This window comes from Orbicella faveolata, unplaced genomic scaffold (assembly GCF_042242905.1).
Source record: "Orbicella faveolata isolate gen_17 unplaced genomic scaffold, um_ofav_v1 contig_35, whole genome shotgun sequence".
NCBI classification, from domain to species: Eukaryota; Metazoa; Cnidaria; class Anthozoa; order Scleractinia; family Merulinidae; genus Orbicella; species Orbicella faveolata.
This window is the reverse complement of record NW_028301564.1, coordinates 16,265,001-16,279,887: the sequence shown is the minus strand read 5'-3', so window position 1 is coordinate 16,279,887 and position 14,887 is coordinate 16,265,001. Positions and strand designations below refer to the sequence as shown.

Here is a 14,887-nt window from a genome sequence, read left to right as displayed (position 1 = left end):
AATCCATCATTCTCAACCCCCCCTTGATTTATGTCACTTATTATGGTCTTTCTTTTTATTTTCGACGGTTTTCCTTCCCCTATTGTGATAGATGAACTTTCGTTTGTCTCACGATGGAGTCGCTTTAAGATGTAGATAGCAACGTTTCGACTGCTATACTGCTGGTCTTCATCGGGCGATGAGGTCAATTGTTGCGTGTCGCTATTTGTAGCACCTTGGTTCGCTACTATTGGTGCATTTCGATCCTCATTATTATTCCAACTTTGTGAAGCTGTCCCCTCATAGGTCCGCAATCTAACTGACCAGCTGTTGTGCTTTCTGATTGTAGGTATCCATGCTTCAGGAATTTCAATTCCACTATCTCTATTGATGTTATTTAGATGAAGTCTTAGATGGACGGACCCTTCGTGTGTACCAGTGGGGGTCACGATCAATAAACTCGACTTTGTCCCAAATGGGTAAATGCCCTGTCTCGTTGGCCTGCTCTGAAATTGCGGAGGTTTGTGTACGAGCAAGCCGTATGTCTCTGTCATGTTCTTGTATCCTCTCTCGCATAACATACTCCGACTACTCAATCTTTATTGTGAAATTTTCCATAGACTTTCGCTTCTAATTTCAATTTGGTTGAATTTATACTCAATCATCCATCATTCACAGACCGCAACTGTCTTCTTAGTGCTGTTTGGCTGCTTAATCTTTCTTACACCGGAAGGAAGAATATTCTTTGCGGTTTCTTTCACCTGTTCACGAATTGATTAATGTTCTTGTTTTGATATCACTGTGTCAAGTTTCTTTTTGAAGAGAATTTGAAACAAGTTTGTGCCAAACTGGGGTTAAGAATTAGAAATAATGAAAGTCAGAGACTGCTGTTTTATGTAGTGTATGTAACCTAACAACGCCTGCATGATCATTGAATACTCACATTTACTTAACGGTCTGTTTGACAAGCTAAAGAAATGAGCACCATTCCATTCGTCGGCATGGCTAACCTTGGTTCAACCGCTCAAAACTACACTCGGTGGACAAGAATATCGGCCTAGTCCTACTTTATTTTGTGTTTTCCCGAAAGTAAATTGGAAATGTTTTGAATTTGTAAACATGTTGCAAGTTTGTTCGTGTGGTGTTCTGCTACAATAACCAATTATCAATCAAGCGAGTACAGCGAAAGGAAGAATATTCTTTCGTATGACGTAAACTACCGCCTGTAAGCCCCTCCGGTTATAGGACCTTATAGGTAAACAAAATATTACTTCCGATTATGAGCTCCCCCGAATATAAGCACCCCTCTAGTTTAAAGTGCAATGAGTTCGATTTATTAGGATAACACTGTTTCAGTTCGTTTCCAAACCGTTTTCTTTATTCCGCTTTGAAGCCTCCCCGCCTCCCCATCCATTTTTAAGCCCATCCAAAACCCCTTAAGAAGTTGTATAAGCCCAGTGCTTATAAGTGGTAGTTTAAGGTATACGAAAGTCGACTAGGCGATCGGGCAGGGCAAGGATGGGGATGTGGAGACTGCATACTGGATCCGTCCGTTAAACTTTTAGCTGTAAGTTTATATAGTGTACATGCACCATGCCTAAAAGGACGTTATGAAAGTGCATTGGCCAGTTACACAGGGGAGGGAAATCCCATGCAGAAAGGTCGGGGATCGCTTAGGGGTGTAAAAAAATCACGGATTTTGGTCTCACTTGGGCGTTCGTGACGAAACACCACTATTTTTAAGCCATCACGGTCTTTTAGGGCTGGACTCGAAGAAATAATAAAAAAAACTGCCTGTCCGTTTTAAACACTCAGATTGGTCTCCTTCAGGGGTTTATAATTCAAATTTACAGACAAACATCCCCGACCTTTTCCCGTGGGAGCCCCCCTAGGGGCTTAGTTCCCAGTTCGTATTCGGAAAATTAAGTGTTGTCTTTCTTTTCGTTGGAAGTTTGGAATGAGGAAAATTTTAAGAGTACTAATGCACTGCTAACGACCTACATTTTCCTTGTTATCTGTATTGATATCCTTAGTTTACTGAGTCGTCAGTGGTTTCGGTGTTATTGAAGCACACGAAGGTCAGAGTTAAGGCGGTGCGTGTTAAACAACCTTATTTATTCTCAGCATCTTGAGGTAAGTATACCAATTGCTGTCATTCTCAGAGTATGCTTCTTGGGGATAGACTACGTATCGCATTAAGTCTTCCGAAACGTTGTGCCCGCCGAACGTGCGCAAGAACCGTTCCTAAAACGTTGCATTGTGAAAAGCGGAAAAAATCGACCCAATGTGCAGGTTTTTTTTTTCTGTCGTCAAACTCTGAATGTTTGGTGCCTTAAAAAGCTTATTCCACTGAGTAAACTGGCTAAATTCCCGCATAATTGTCAGAGGACGTTTTGTAGATCGGATAACTGATGCATTTTGCGGTATTGAGATAGCTAATTTGCTTCACCAGGCGGAAATTGCTGCAACGTTACCTGAACTGGTGTGAACGGGAAAAACGAAACAAGATTTGGGCTATATATGTTAGTGAATTTTCTGTAGCACAAATAAACAGACCAAACGAATTATTGCAAGGTTCAGAACTTCTGAGTACGCTGAGTACTCTTAGCGCCAAACTGATTTGTTGTGTCAGTAGACCAAGACGGGAGAAGTCAAACGAAGGGAAACCGTTGCCACGAAATATTCTAATTTCATAAATTATCAGTTGTTAGGAGTATATAAGAGCGTGACAGTCATTATAAGTGCGTGACAATTGTTTAGCGTTACATTTGATATTCAAGATGATCTTAGCAATGACGTCAATTGTATTTCCTTAGTAACCTTGTAAGGAGTGACAGTGACTGAGACATATTCGAGACATAGGGAGTTATTCAACTGTGAGCATGAAAATATATTACGACGAGATCTAGTGACTAGTGTTGATATCTGCGTTTCCAACACAGTTTTGACCGCGGAGGAAACTCTGGGAATTGAGTTCACCAGTTTATTATCATGCAATGTACAGAAGAAAAGATAGATTTTATATGTAACTGCTTTTACTTACTTTAGTCTGTTGAGCTGGCATAACTGTCTTCAAGTACGAGGGGGGTGAATAGGTTTTCGGATCGACGGATTTGGCGTTAAAAAGCGCACGGATTGTGGATTTTGGGGATAAATCGAGCGGATTCGCGGATTTTCAAAACACAGTGGATCGTGGATCAGCTGTGAATTTTGGCTTGGACTCCGGATTGTGCCTGCCTTGATGTTCGGATCTTGGTTCCTAAATGAAATTTGGATCATAGATCTTTCTTCAGCCTTGGTCGGTATGTTAATGAGTTCATCCAAATTGTTTCTTTTTTCGAACGAAGTTCATTTAAACTCAAGTGCGAGACTGTTATTAGAATTTCACTGTGTTATAGTCATCAAGCATGCTGCCTTCTTTACTATTTGTGCGAAATTAACTATGGCATTCACATTTACCAGTTTACCGTTGACCTTTACACTTCTGTTTCCAGATGTGGTTGTGGTTTCGGATTTGGACAAAAATATTGCCGGATCAACGGATTTGGCGCAAAAAAGGCACGGATCGGTGGATTTGCATACCCCTATTCACCACCCTCCCCCCCCCCCCCCCCCCCACTAAGTACGCATGGGTATTCAGGCAGCGAGCTTCATTTCCTATTTATCTGCTGGTGAAAATGATATTTCTAACGCATTCGCATCGATCGCAAATAGTCTATATAATGAGATTGATTGGTCATGACTCATCTTTATAATTAATTAATTGCACTACTCGACTGATAAAACCACGAATTCCAAAATCCCTGAACAGCCTACACTGTTAAAATTGTTACGGCTTGTCTCGGCTGTCAAGAACTCTTCTTGTGTCACTGAAAGAGACACAAATTCAGCTAGGGAAACCTGACAGTTTAAAATGACTAGTAGGGTACTTTCGATGGCCAGTCCAGGGGAATTATCAACTGATCAATACTCTTTGTCACTCTGACGTTAGGACAGGAATAGACATTACATAATTTGAGTTATTGAAAATCTCCTGTTTTAGTTGGAACATTCTTTCCTTTTTTCCCTCATTAGCTATGGCTAGCATTGGTTTGGCATTTTCTGGCGGCGGCATTCGGTCAGCGGCATTATGCTCTGGAGTCCTACGCAGGGTGCTGGAAAAAAAGGTAGAGGTGGACTACCTTAGCTGCGTATCTGGGGGCGGCTACACTGGCACAGCTTACCTGGACTGGAAATACAGGAATGGGAAGCACGACGATAAAAAATGGCATAAGGTGTTCTTTGATCACATGAGAGATAGAGCAGGGTACTTTTGTCGCTGGGAGGAGCCGTTAGAAGGCGTCATTAGCACCATGATTCTACTTTGCCTCTTTCTTCTCATCACCATAATCGAGCCAATCATCATATGTGGGTCGTACGCATGCCCCATCGCCTTCTTCATCGACCTCCTTTTTGGAAAGTCCTTACGAGCCAAGCTGGACTGCGATGACGTTGCTGAGAAAGGTGATCCAGAGATACAATTTTCCGTCGACCCCAATGCTACAGCTGAGGAAATCCGAGAGCATTGCCTGGATCGACAAGGAATTGACGATTCTTACACCATCATTCTCTTCTCTGTTTTGTTTGTTCTCTTCGTTGTATTTTTTGTTTTGGCCAAAAGTTGTTCTGGAAGGAAGAGATACTCTACTCCCCTGAGTTTTATCCACACAACACTCATTGTTTTTCTGGCTCTTACTTTCTTTCCTTTTGCCATTCACGACTTTTTGATCAAAATTCCATCCTGGACGCAGTATCTTTTCGTGTTTATTGGAATCATGGTATGGTTCTTTCTTCCTCTTCTGCGCAGTAAAACATCTTATGTTTTGGTCATCTATTTCTATTCTTATGCTATTTACTGGAAGGTGTACGAAGCCACTTTGCTCGGCATTCAGTTTTCTGGGGAGCTATTTAATCGGTTGCTCTTTGTGTCTGGTTTTGCTCTGTGGATTGTCCCGTTCTTAGGGGCATCACACAGAAGACTTCTGCATGTTTATAACAGGTAAGCAAATCGAATCGCCCATTTTACTAGAAAGTGAAGTCCAACAATGTTTTCAAGTGGAAATTCACATCATTTGGCAGGTTTCAACCTGCCAAACATGTACCGCAATTTTCTGAGTTTTATAGCGACTAAGTTTGGACTAAGTAGGTACGTACGCGCCTATTTGCCCGCCGGAAAGGAACGGACAACGGTTCAAATGTTTGCGCCACCAAGAAAGTACCAAATTAAAAATTAACATACGGCTTTTACAGCCATGCTAATTGCTCATATTGTCTCCAATTGAACGTACTTTTTGACTTCTCATTGCGACTGGCTTATCTGACGTTTTGCAGAGAAATAGAAGTGGTCACTGGGTGAAAGTCATCTCCAGCATTCAATTTTACACCAGTTTTTCTCCTTGGTGGAAGAACGAAAATCTCTGGGACCAGGAACTGTGACAAAATTCGCCTTTCAGGGCGCTGAGGGACCACACACCTCACCCAGAAATCCTAACGTTGCATTTACATCTTTTCACAGGTGGAGACTCCAGAAAGCGTTCTATCATCCCGACGGTCTTGGTACAGCTGGATGCTCAGGTATTGGTATGCAGGATATCTGTCCAGCGTGGCTCGCTTGTCAGTCAAGATGCAACCAGGACCACGACAGCCACGACAACCTTGTCGGTGAAAGAAGGGCAGAGACAAGGTCGTTGAGTCTAGCAGATCTCAAGGATACCAAACCCGAGTACTTGTCAAACATTGTTGTGAACCGATGGAGGCTAAGTGAAGAGTCTGAGGAAAGTTATGGGCTTTTAACGATGTCTCCTACAGGAATCGAGCGTTTAGACCACACCCAAGGACCTGACCCGTTCGAAGGCAGCCTAGGGTCTGCAGACATAAAACTGTCAGATGCCATGGCTACATCGGCCGCTGCACTTTCACAGCACATGGGAAAATATGACAATTCTGTGGAAGGACTGATCCGTTTTCACACGCTTCTTGGGCTTGAAATGGGCGCAACGATGATAAGCGACTACAGAGCAGTGAGAGATGAAAGTATTGTATTTCGGGTATGTTGTTTTACCTGTTTATCAGTGTATCTTTCATGCATCTCCTTCAAGGTTTAGATTACTTCAGTCGAGCACTATAAACACGGACTAGGAAGGATTAAATGATTGCATCAAAGACTATAACGCTGATATCTGACAAATATTGCACTCATGAACCTTCTGGATGAAACCACCTCCAGATTCTAAGAGTTTATAAGATCATCCTCATCATTTGATGTTGCGGGTTACGGCTAAGCTATCATAACTTGAGGGATGGCGCTTCTTGAAGAGGGGCACGTTTTAGAGGGGCACGACCTCTTGGAAACAGGGCGTTAAGTCGAATCATTACGATTAACATAATGAGCATTAATGATCATTTCGAGGGAAGCGCAATAGCGCAATGGTAAGAGCGCTGGACTCGGGAGCGAGTAGTCTAGGTTCAAGCCCTGGCAGGGGTCATTTTGTTGTGTTCCTGCACTCTCACAGAACCTCTCTCCACCCGGGTGTGTAAATAGGTACCGACGGCTGGGGGTAAACCTGCGATAAACAAGTATCCCATCCAGGGAGAGAAGATATACTTCTAGTCGTTTCACGTGGTAGAGATATAAGCGCCAATCTGACGGACAACTAGACTCCAACACACACTTCATCTAGCTGTCTACCTATTTATCATTTCAACAGATACTACCGTTTCTCGTGGATATTTTTTGCGCTCTTCCGTTAATCTGTGTACCGGCACTTTATTACCGCGGAGAAACTGAATCGTCAGTTAAAGCTGGAGTGATAAGCTTCTTCGTTATACACTTTCTTCTGGCCTTCATCGCAGTCAAAGACACCGGAAAGAAAAACCCGAATAAGTTGGAAAAGTTAGCCAGGTAACTTCAATTTAGACATTTGCAAGTCAAATGTCGGAAGGTTTTTGTTTTAAGATGAACTGTTCCACGTACTTTCTATTGAAGCTTATTGAGAAATATCAGACAAGCATTTTAGGACAAAGCTCCGTGGAGTACGTTTGTTTACCAGATTTCATCTTCTCGGTGCTAATTTCATATAAGGCCATAAGTAGGAACGCAAATGTTTTCAGCTCCATCATCCTTGTTATATAATCTTTTTTTTTCACTTTAAATTAACTCTCCTTCGAATCTTTTTCGGGTGTCCTAGCTAGTTTCCTTTTTCTGTCTGTGGTTCCCCGATCCCGTCCAAAGTATCTAGCTTATCCAACCTACGCCTCGACGGTTTTCTCTCTCTTTTCAGGTGGTTCATCGTACACAACTCCTTTGTTCACTATGTGAGTGAAATGTTTAACAAAGAAAACATTGGGCCCATGCCACCTCCGGTGATGCTACTCAGCGATGGCGGCCATGTCGAAAACCTCGCTTTGCTGCCTCTGTTGAAAAAGAGGCTGAAGAGCATCGTTGTAGTGGACGGCGGTTTCAAGAATAACGAAAAGTTGTACGGGGAGAGTCTTTTGAACGCGCTGATGCTGGCTCGTAAGAAGCTGAACTGCTCGTTTCTAAGTGAAGAAGGCGGTGACGTGATCTCAGACTTATTCGAGAAGTTTGTAAAACCTACTGACCCCGGAAAAAAACCGCGTTTTTACAGGTTTGTAGTTCTTTTTCTCTTTCGACTTCTTTTGTTGTGATTAATTACAAATGAAGAAAAACTGCAACTCTGATCAATAAAAAATGCGGTTTTCAATTGAGTGTCGAAAGTAGTCGGGCAATTACTTTGGTTTTGGTTTTGGTTTTGGTTTTACTACGATCTGAGATTGGCTGAGTAGTCCAATTGGTGAGTAGAGCGGTTTTCATTTGAGTGTCGAAAAGTAATTGGTATTGCACTTACTGCGCCACACGATTGGTTTAAAAACTCGCGTCACTTTTTCATCCAATCAGGAGTAAAACCAAAACCAATCGGGATTCGCTCGCACGCGTTTTCCGCGCTTTGCGTCAGCTACATGTAATAACTTGGAGTTTTGATTGGTTCACTGGATTATCTGCGTCCTTTGTGATTGGCTAAAGTGATTACTTTGGTTTTGGTTTTTCGACACTCAATTGAAAACCGCTCTAATAGACTCTGCATTGTTAATTACTGTTCACTAATTCTGTGAAAGGCCATTTGGTGCTAGCGTTTTGCCCGTCTGTCAGATAAGTTTCTTTTGCATTACAGCGATTTGCAGCTATAGCAACACATAAAATAAGACAAATATTAATAATATATAAGTTCTTACAAAATAATAATAACGATAAATAAATATCGATGTAAAGGTCAATTGCTGTTTTCCCGGTACTGAGAAACAGCAAAGGATATCAAAGTTCAGTTATAGTAGCTACATCACTGTTTGAACATCTTGAAAAGTTTCCGTGTGAATCTTCTCCATCCTTAACTATCCTTGTTCCTTTATGATTTATTATGATCTCTCTGATGTTTTTCTATCTTTGTAAGCTATTATTTTCAGGTTTCTTTCAATTTAAAGGTACTTTTGTACCTGGAGGGTTAGGGTTAATAACCCAAAACACCGTAAGCTCCTCAATCAGAATCAAACAACTGCGATGGAATCAGGATACACTTTTGTTTGTGTTCATGGTTCTGCTTTGTTTCATCAACAGATTTAAAGTTAAATACAAGAGAGACGAAACTGAAGACAATCAGGACGGTGAAATCCTACTGATCGTACCAAGAAAACCGTCCCCAGACGGCGACACGGACGTGGAAGATGCTGCAGCCCGTTCTACTGATCCGTTTCCCGCCTTTCATGGCCTGCACCCTGGTATGGTCTTGAAGCAAACAGACGTCGACAAATTGACGTTCTGCTGCTGTGAGTGTTGTCATAGACGCTCATGCCGCGGTTGCTCCTCATGGTTTTGTAACGCCTTCCCACAACACATCACGGCCAATCAGTTTTTCACGCCGCGCATGTTCGAAGCGTATCATCGGGAGGGGTACCGCGCATGCAAAGAAGCCGAAGATTGGTTTGAAGGCGAAAGGCAGCAGGGCGAGGCGACTGAAAACATAATGCTTGTGTGACACACATTTTGTCCTCAATTTTCACCCCGCATATTCTGTGCGGGTGACAATGCTTGACAGTAAAAGGCATATTGTGCGTGCGTGTGTGAAATTATACGTGTATTGTTTTTTTTTAAGAGAGCAAAATCTAGGCAGACCTGCTCATTTTGCTGTCTTTCAGCTGGAATATAGATCTACAAAAGATTCAGTTTAATATTGGAAATTTGCGATTCAAAAATTGTTTCATTGCGTTACAGCAGTTGTGTGACAGCTGTGACAAAATGTGTAACAAGTTTGACAGTTGAGACTAAAGTACAGTGACAACAAACGAGACGGGGGTACTTACCTATTCATGGGGGTCATGGTAGTGGGCTCAAAACGCTTCTTTTTGGGAGGAGATTTTCAGAAAAATACCTCCTCGTAAAGTCACCAGATTGACTTTTTAATAAAATAAACTTTACTTGAATAGAATCGACAAAAACTTATTCCCAAACTGGTGCACCCCAGCCCAAATTCGACCAGTCATTTATTGAGGTCACCTTTTTATTAACTGTTCAAGACCAGTTTACAAGCCCTCTTTATTGCGTGTTTGTGTAATCGTTGTTAGATTACTGAACCTGAATGGAACCAAAGTAATGCAGCAAATGGTTTTAAGGCAGTCTCAAGCTGGTCTTAAGACCTGTTTGGTGTGACAAAGTGGCTAGCTGCCATGACTATTTTCATCTCTTTTTGTGTGTGTGGTTTTTTTTTTCGGCGGGGGGGTGGGGGGGGGGGGGTGGGGGAGGAAGCTTAATTAGTTTGTAAGATTTTTAGCTCTGCTATAATAAGAGCTAACAGGAATTGTTAAGGACTTCTTTTAAGTGTTGTTTTCCATATAAACCATCTTTGCATTGTAAAGTGTTCACCGAAACCAAATAAAAATTTAAAAAATGTGCATAACAATTTTGGTCCATTTGAAGAGTTACTTAATATTTATGAACATAAATATCATCTTCATTAATGTCAGTACTTAGATAATAGCCAATTCCCTCTAATGAGATATGCCTGCAGGAGTCTCATTAACGGTCTGAGGCACTGGGCAGACAAATTGACTGGCGGTGAGGATGATTTTTCCCACCTGGTTTGACCATCTAGAGGAAAGGTTTCCTTACAAAGAAGTTCAGGTCAAAACGTTTTGCCCACCTGTGAAAACCAGTTGTCCTCCTACTGACAACGTTAACCCCAGGATGTATTACGGTAATCATCATAGACCAGGTAGATATTTGTTTTAATGAATACAACTACCATTATTCCAAGCAGGTGACTTTGTTCGTTACCACCCCTCCCTCCCTCCCTGCCTGCCTCTCTCTACATTTTTAATAGGTCTCTGCAGATTAATCCCGGCGGGGTTACTCCCTTATATGGGAAATATAGGTATGAATGGCCCCAAGGGGTATGGTTTTTTAGCCGTTTTGGTCATAAATACAGTATCTATTTTGGTCATATATAGGGTATGATTTTTGCATTCTTAAGTCTTGACATGGGTATGTTTTTAAGAAGAAGCTAGTTTTTCATCAGTATCGATAAGACCATCAATGAAACAGGGTATTGATTTAAGGGTCAGGTCATAAGACGGGTAACAAATTTACTGGTCAGGTCATAAATAGGGTAGGGAAAATCACAGATTTTGGTCAGGTTTTGCGAACTGGGCCACACACCCCTACCCGATGTTTCTGGGAGCAGGGCTGCCAATAAGGGCCGTAACCCGTGACACCTGTTACGGCTGAGTATGTTTGATGGACCCTTGATGCTACAGGTGAACTGGCCTGTAGTTGATGCAATTCACCCATAAAGTAACAAGTTTGCTACAGGTGAGAAGATCAATTAAAACTTAATGACAGCCCTGCGGAGTACCTCCCCCCCCCCCCCCCACCACATCCAGAGATCAATCCACCATAACATACTTTATACAGTTTCCTTAGTACCCAGTCACTACTACTTCACTCCACCACCTCCTTTCCTTCCTTTCTCTCTACTTATGAGGCGTGGCCATATGTACAAGAGGCTTAATTGCACATGCAACACTAAAAGAAAGGCGAATGTTTCATGTCTCAGAAACAAAATGATGCAAAAATCATGGTTGCCACAGACATCACTTTTCAAAATTCCCTGACTTTTCCCTGATGAAAATTAAATTTCCTGACCAAATAATCCAAAATGTCAGATTTAGTAGCAGCGTCTAGCCTCATTTTAGAGCCATCCTTTCCACTCCTTCATTAAGACTGATAAGTTTTCAACAAATTTTGTTGAGAAATTGTCGAGATCACAGTGACCTCTTATGCTTCTTCCCCTTCAGTGGTATTAAATCAGCCTTGTTGAATCATTTCAATTTTCCCAGACTTTTCTTCAAAATATTAATATTCCCTGACTTTTCCCTGACCTTGAAGAGTTATTTTTTTCCCTGACCATTTCCTGACCTATGGCAACCCTTTGCATAGCACTTACAATGGCAACATTTATGGTCCATGTGGAGTACTATAGACTTTTCACTGGGATTGAACACTTGACATCCAGTTTTGAACTTAGCATGAGGCAATAGGTGAAGACGTTTGTTGAAGGACTCAAAGTGGCCGATCTTACTTGCCAGTGAGAAAAGGGGGTATCGAATAGTTTAATTGACAGGTGTGCAAGAAACAAATTTGTATCATTTTCTATAATTTCAATTGTGTTGTTGACAATTTTACCTGCGAGCAAGAGGGTTTCCGTACATTTTGCCACATCTTGGGATGGGGGGGGGGGGGGACAAAATTATCACACTACCCCTCCCACCCAATCTAGTAGATACGTAGATTAAAAACTGACCATTAATGGCTGGCCATAATTATGTTACCATGATATACTGTACCCCTGAACGTTCTAGGACCAATAGAATGTAAGTTAGAATTGCTCAAGCAGAATTCCAACTACCGGTATGATCAAATTTATGAGCCACGTATTAAAAGTTAAAAGCTTCTCAAACTCATTAACAATTCATCAAGTTAAAACAAAGAAAATCACAACCATGAAGGAAGTTTGGATACCCAGTCTTCGGGCTTCTTCATAATAGCCTGGTAAACCAGGCTGGGAATTCCTAGGAATTCCTAGGAATTCTTAGGAATTCCAAGTTATTCCAAGACATGCAAATTATGCTTTATCCAAGACCTTGGAATTTCTGGGAATATTTGGGAATAGTGGAAGTATGACTGGGAATTATTGGGAATTCCTAGGAATTCCAAGTTATTCCAAGCCATGCAAATTATGCTTAATCCAAGACCTTGGAATTTCTGAGAATATTTGGGAATAGTGAAAAGTATGACTGGGAATTATTGGGAATTCCTAGGAACTCCTATTATTTCCCAGACTGTTTTAAAAAATGTGTTTGGAATATCTAGGAATTTTTGGGAACAGCTAAAACACATGAAATATTGTGTTTGAAATTTCTATAAATTTCCCAAAATGTCAAAATTAAAGATGAACTCAGTGCATGAATCAGTTTCTGTGAATTAGTAAAAATCAACAGGATCATTTCCCTGGAGTTCCATACCTTTTTATTGTTGTCAAGCTCCAAGGTAATTATTTCCAAACAAATGTTACTACATTAATTCCAGTTTAAGTCTGACAACTCAACATAAAACTATAGCACTCATAACATTGCTTTTTAGATCCAACCTGATTTGTTAGTGTATATGTGCCCGTATGGACCCTTAAATCAAACACCCAGAGTTTAACTGATAGAAAAATGGATGCTCTCAGATTTGATAAATAGATTAAGCAAAAAATTCCTGTCAGCATAAATGTATATATATTATTTACAATTTCAATAAAACCAAAAGTGTATATATGCATGTATATATTTAATATAATTGTAGATTCACACACATACCCATCACAGCCCACTGTTGAACAATTTTTGACTTGATCCTTTATGACTTTAGGAAAAAGAGGAAGACATCTCTCACAGATGTCAGAAATAAAGCTCACAGTTTCCACACACTTGCTGTACATTTGTAAAACTGTACTGTGACATTCTCTGGACAAATTACCCGTAGTTTCATTAAAACAAGGATATCTTTAGCAACCTCTCATTGTCATACAACGTCTTGAAATTAAGGCCAGAATAGCCATACAGGCATATTCTTTGGCAGAAAATGTTTTTTTCTTGTGAACAATTAGTTTCACTTTCATCAGGGGAGTCCAGTGAATGGCCGTCAGTGTCAGAGTTCTCAATTTCTTCAGAGGAGTCAGAGCTAGAAACTTCAACATCATTACCTGAATCACTGTCTGTGGACAAATCTGAGTTGTTGTGTGTATTACATCAATTGGTATTTCTGTAGTCTTTTCAGGTACAGTGTATAGGCAACTCAATTTCATCAAATGCTTCTGTGAAGCTTCAATTCTTGCATTAAGGTTGACTCCATAGTCCATCAAAGTCATCCACAACATTTCTGCCAACAGCCATCTCACTCAGGCGAGCCGAAAACTCTGAGGTGTTCTGTTCATGGTGCTGGAAATGATCTCCAGGAAAAAGTGATGCAAGAGAGGGAGATGACATCAACTGGCCTGGGAAGACTGCTTTAAGCAATTTATGTGGTCAAATCTTGTAGATTTTGGTATGGGTATAGTGGGATCATCAATATGTTTCTTGTATTTCCTTGTCCTTGCAGTCACTCTAATTCATGACAAAACAAAATCAAAAGAATAAAAAAGATTATGAGTCAGTGGGAAACAAATAAATAACTGACATAAATAAATGACAAATAAAAAAAAACCTACATCTTGATGTATTGAAAAGACTATAGATCTCATATAATGTTAATCCTTATGAATAATTCAAAGGAAAAAAATGGTAAGCATTGCAAATTTCTACTTGCTGCATTGTGCTGACTGGGTGTTGGAACACGTGGGCTCTCAAAATAGATTTGGTGGACTTACAACAAGCTTAAGCTTATTTCGCAGAATTTATCTCGTTTTCTCAGGTCGATCTGAAACCTTTTAGGTGAATTTCGGCTTTTGGGGTTTTTAAAGAGCACACAATGCATTGCTTAGTTTGATTTATTTAGAATTATAGCTTATCACAACAGAAAATCCCTATAAAATTGGATTCCTTACCTTTGCAGTGAACATGATTTAAGTGCCTCACGATCCTTTGTTATCTTGACAACCGTCGGGAACAGATCAACTAGTTAAAGTACGTTCCACTTTCCTCGATTTCTTCGTAAAAATTTTGTGTAGTTTTTTCCTTTTGAAGCAAGACCCATCTTTCAAAAGACCACCAAAACAGCGTGGACAGGGAAGCAGACGACTGGTGAGGCAACTTCGTTGCCAGTCTCTCTCTCCTTCTTCTCCAGTTTCCATTCTCTCCTCAACTGATCAACTGAACCAATCACAGCACGCGAATTTTCACGTGACTATCCTCGTGACTGAACCTGACAAAGATCGCTTTACTCGCTTTAGTCATTCTCTTTTAGCGCCCATCTTTGAATTCAGTGTTAATGGTTGATCGCTCGTCCGAATTAGTAGATTTCACTTCCAAAATTATATCAAAATGGTTTTTGCTGCGGTCCTGTGACTAGAAGAAAACAGCGTGAGTGTCATTAACGAGAAACATGTTATTCTTGGCGAAGATTTGGAGCTAAAAGAAAGTGTTACTGTGGATTTTTCAACGGGAAAAAATTCAAAGGGCAGATTAGCTGTATACAAAATTATTTGGTGAGTAATCGAATTCAAGTAGCCCTATATTATACAAAGTAACTTCTTTTATTTAGACAAAAGCTTTTGAATGAACTTTGTCATCACGAATCATACACGAGTGGGTCACTCAG

General features: G+C 40.7%; 1 protein-coding gene and 1 long non-coding RNA gene across 2 annotated transcripts in view; both read left to right on the top strand.

Moving 5' to 3' along the window:
* Positions 1–1,939: 1,939 nt before the first annotated feature.
* Positions 1,940–9,989, top strand: LOC110040239 (uncharacterized). Its single transcript, XM_089273881.1, has 6 exons — positions 1,940–2,112; positions 4,054–5,017; positions 5,534–6,065; positions 6,726–6,919; positions 7,299–7,646; positions 8,651–9,989. Exons 2-6 carry the CDS (start codon positions 4,056–4,058, stop codon positions 9,066–9,068), a joined length of 2,454 nt encoding a protein of 817 aa, XP_089130007.1. The 5' UTR covers positions 1,940–2,112; positions 4,054–4,055; the 3' UTR covers positions 9,069–9,989.
* Positions 9,990–14,539: 4,550 nt separating this feature from the next.
* The window catches only part of LOC149103496 (uncharacterized), an 8,067-nt gene continuing 7,719 nt past the window's right edge, over positions 14,540–14,887 (top strand). The window contains exon 1 of the long non-coding RNA XR_016202127.1: positions 14,540–14,774. This is a non-coding gene — a long non-coding RNA (uncharacterized LOC149103496). The remainder of the gene's footprint in view (positions 14,775–14,887) is intronic.